Here is a 3,871-nt window from a genome sequence, read left to right on the forward strand (position 1 = left end):
GTATTTAATAATGTAATTCAATAAAGATTCACTATTACACACATTTCTGTCTGAGATTCTCTCTGAATGTCAGGATTTCTCGCACAAAAAAATACTGTCGATTTTTACATAAATAAGTATTAATAAAAAAAAGTTATTCCATACAGCAATAGCGCAGATTGTCTTATTTATTTTCTCACACACGGAAACATCTTAGAACAAGTGAAAATAGTTTTCACAAATATCACTAAATAGACACATTTTAAAATATATATAATGTAATAATGTTCGTGCTGACACTGTTGCTGCGCAACCATGAGGCTGTCAGACACGCGCCGGTCAGCTGCTACTGGGGCACGAGAACCGTCAACCCGGAAGAAGCAGGAAGAGCCAACCGATGTTGTTGTTGTTGATCAACTGAACCAACGTTTTACTGATAATACAGACTACCGGAGTTGATCTGATAATACAGACTACCGGAGTTGGTGAGAACCAGTTTGTTGTTGCTCTGTCGTGTGTTTAGTGTTTTATATCCACGGGGAAGCGTTTGTGTCCTGTGACAGTCTGAGTCGTTCGGGCCTGCTGCTGTGTGCGTCTTTCTCACCGACACCACCTCGTCCCGTCTCTAGTAATAATAATAATAATAATAATAATATTAATAATAACTGTTTATTTGTATAGCGCTTTTCCTGCAAATGTTGCAGCTCAAAGTGCTCCAATCATTATATAATCATAATTTAATTATATAGTCATTTATACAACAGTTAGTTCCGACCACGTAATTTGATTGGACAAGAGGCATTCCATGGTAAATGGTAAATGGACTGCACTTATATAGCGCCTTTATCCAAAGCGCTTTACAACGGCCTCTCATTCACATTCCATGAGTGCTGATATACAGTATAACAGCACTGGGACCTTTATGGCTGTGTTCGGAATGGTATACTAGCATACTGCATACTAGCATACTCAATGAGTATATACTGCATACTACCTACTAAATTCATAATAAGTATGTGAAAACCAGCCGACCATTTACACACTATGCATACTGCCTCCCAGAATGCATTTCATCGGGAGCGGCGAATTTAAACCTCCATTTTAAACCTCCATTTTAAACCTCCATTAGCTAAAAGATGTAATTTTGGCTTTATAAGTGTTAACATGTCATTTTATGAAGTTTTAATGTGTTTTCAGGCGAGAAAGTAACCACATATATTCCCAAAATGTGTCCAGTTTACCAAAATAACCCGTTTATATATCTGATCTGATGATTTTTTGCGTCTTCTGTTCGCTAGCTGCGTTCGTAAATTCGCCCTGGAAATCTGATCAGCACTCATGGAATGCCTCTTGTCCAATCAAATTACCTGGTCCCTTTATGACGTTGCACCCAGTGTGCGCTCCGGCGCTCTCAGAGCGATTTTACGAACGCACCCTACGTTGCTTACCTTCAACAGAAATATCATAACATAATTACAACACGTTGTAAAATGATTTGGGGGGCCAACATCTTTAGCTATCTCAAGTAACTAGCTTACTATATTGTTGTCTTAACAGTTGGTAAAATAACATGATTAAAATAAATATATATGAGCAATAACATATCGTGGGCAAGCACAATACAACCAACTTGTCCGTCTGAAGCTACTGGGATCATTCGTGATTGGGCTACAAGCAGTCAAATACTAGGTGAACATGTGTGTAAGACACAAATAAACTTGGATTTCATGCATTTCAATTTGTAATCATGACAATGTAGTCATGTCTAAGAATGCATTTCACCATGTTAATTCCCAGTATAGTGAAAATACCACCGCTCATCCGTGATCAGACTTAGCTGGGGTGCTGCAGCTGAAGAGTATCAAATAGAGTGCAAAAAAGCAGCATCTGCACACTCAAATCTGTGCAAAAAACGATGTTTATTGCGAGCTTTCGGTCCCCAGGCTATCGGACGATGTAAACAAAAGCTGTATGACAAGTTTGTATGACGCAGTTTGACGAGGCTGAAAGCGCACAGGGTTGCCAGATGGGATTGACAATTTACAGCCTAAACTTTCTATAACCTCAAAATCAAGTAGCCCATTCAGCGGTAACCCGCCCCATCTGGCAACCCTGGACGCAACTCTGTAACCTTGGACGCGAAATGCATTTTGGGGATTCTAGTATGCCAAAAGTGTCCATCGTAACAAACTTCAATTTTCCCGGAAGTAATTGCTCGCCTACTAAATTTCTCGCATACTCAAATCTCGCATACTGTACTGTGTGAACGCACTACATACTCAAAATCTACGTCATATCTAGTATGAGTAGTATGCTAGTATGCTATTCCGAACACAGCCTGTATCACTCCGAAATGACCGTTAATACAAAGCAGCTAGCCTGCAGATGTTTGTGTTCAGGTTGCTAGGCAACAGTCCAGTGGCGGAACCATTTTTTGTTGACGGAGCCAAAATAAATGATTAAATAAACAAACAAATCATAATCTGTCGTCACTTATTACTGTTAACTAATAAATCGCGCTGTAGAACTGTTGTATAAAAGCAATATCACACTGGAGGTCGTGCTGTTATATTGAATATCAACACGGCTGTGATTGCCTGCGGCCTCGTACCTACGACCGAATCCATCCCTAATGTAAACTGGCAGTGCATTCCACAATCTGGGTGCATAAAATGAGAATGCAGCCTCACCAGATCTCTTCTTTTGTACATGTGGTACACAGAGAAAACCAGCGTCAGAAGACCTGAGAGCTCTAAAGCTCTTTCAGATATTCTGGTGCTGTGCACACAGTAGCTGTGTGTTGTGCTCAAAGACGGTTTTCATCTGACAGCCAGACGAGTGAGCTCGACATTAACGGTTAAAAGACTGTGAGGCGACAGGAGTCAAAATCAACCCTTTTGCCGTGACATTGTTCCACAATGCCGTGACCCGGATTCGAACCGGGGTTGCTGCGGCCACAACGCAGAGTACTAACCACTATACGATCACGGCGAGCTACCAGGGCTGGTGAGAGAAGCGGGGCGCGAGATACGCTTATCTAACTGGAGCTGCGTAATGACGTCAGCACGCAACAAGACCTGCTAGCCGCTAGTGAGCGACACGGAAATGAGCAGCTCGCTTTAGACGGGTCAACGTCGAACTGCCGAGGAGCATTTGTCTGCGACAGCTACTCGTAGTGAAGTAGTAGGCTGATTATCACGGCGTCGTGTGAATCGCTAGTGTGCTAGAAGCTAAGCTAACAGACCGAGGCAGTCATCCAGCCTAACAACAACAACAACAACAACAGGTATTATATACGGGCAGAGCCACTGACTTGACAGCACGGTACCTACCTAGCTAGCTAGTCCGCTGTGGTGCTCTTGTTATCGGAGCTGCTGTGTGTGTGTGTGTGTGTGTGTGTATCCGGGTGTATCCGGGTGTGTGTGACGTGCTGACCCCGGGCTCTCTGACCCCCCAGGCCCAGCCGCAGCTCTCAGCCATGGAGGAGACCAACCGGGAGGCGGTGGCCACGGCCGTGCAGCGGGTGGCGGGGATGCTGCAGCGGGCCGACCAGCTGGACAAGGTGGAGCAGTACCGCCGCAGGGAGGCCCGGAAGAAGGCGTCGGTGGAGGCCCGCCTGAAGGTGAGCAGGAGGAGGAGCCATAGTGTACCATATGTGGGTCTGTGTGTCTGTGTGTCTGTGGGGGTCTGTGTGTCTGTGGGGGGCTGTGTGTCTGTGGGGGTCTGTGTGTGGTGGGCTGTGTGTCTGTGGGGGGCTGTGTGTCTGTGTGTCTGTGGGTCTGTGGGTCTGTGTGTCTGTGGGTCTGTGTGTCTGTGTGGCTGTGTGGCTGTGTGTCTGTGGGTCTGTGTGTCTGTGGGTCTGTGGGTCTGTGTGTCTGTGTGTCTGTGTGTC

The 3,871-nt window shown here is 44.9% G+C and overlaps 1 protein-coding gene across 3 annotated transcripts in view; it reads left to right on the forward strand.

Moving 5' to 3' along the window:
- The first annotated feature begins 336 nt into the window (after positions 1-336).
- The window catches only part of exoc3 (exocyst complex component 3), a 29,625-nt gene continuing 26,090 nt past the window's right edge, over positions 337-3,871 (forward strand). For 2 of the 3 annotated variants that reach the window (XM_080524393.1, XM_080524395.1), the window contains exons 1-2: positions 337-464; positions 3,437-3,601. In XM_080524393.1, the coding sequence (XP_080380519.1) occupies positions 3,458-3,601 (144 nt within the window). In that variant the 5' untranslated portion in view covers positions 337-464; positions 3,437-3,457. Of the gene's footprint in view, positions 465-3,102; positions 3,266-3,436; positions 3,602-3,871 lie in introns of those variants that run through there. The other variant, XM_080524394.1, reaches the window with a different exon arrangement.

Source organism: Nansenia antarctica (assembly GCF_963989245.1).
Source record: "Nansenia antarctica genome assembly, chromosome: 2".
Lineage (NCBI taxonomy): Eukaryota > Metazoa > Chordata > Actinopteri > Argentiniformes > Microstomatidae > Nansenia > Nansenia antarctica.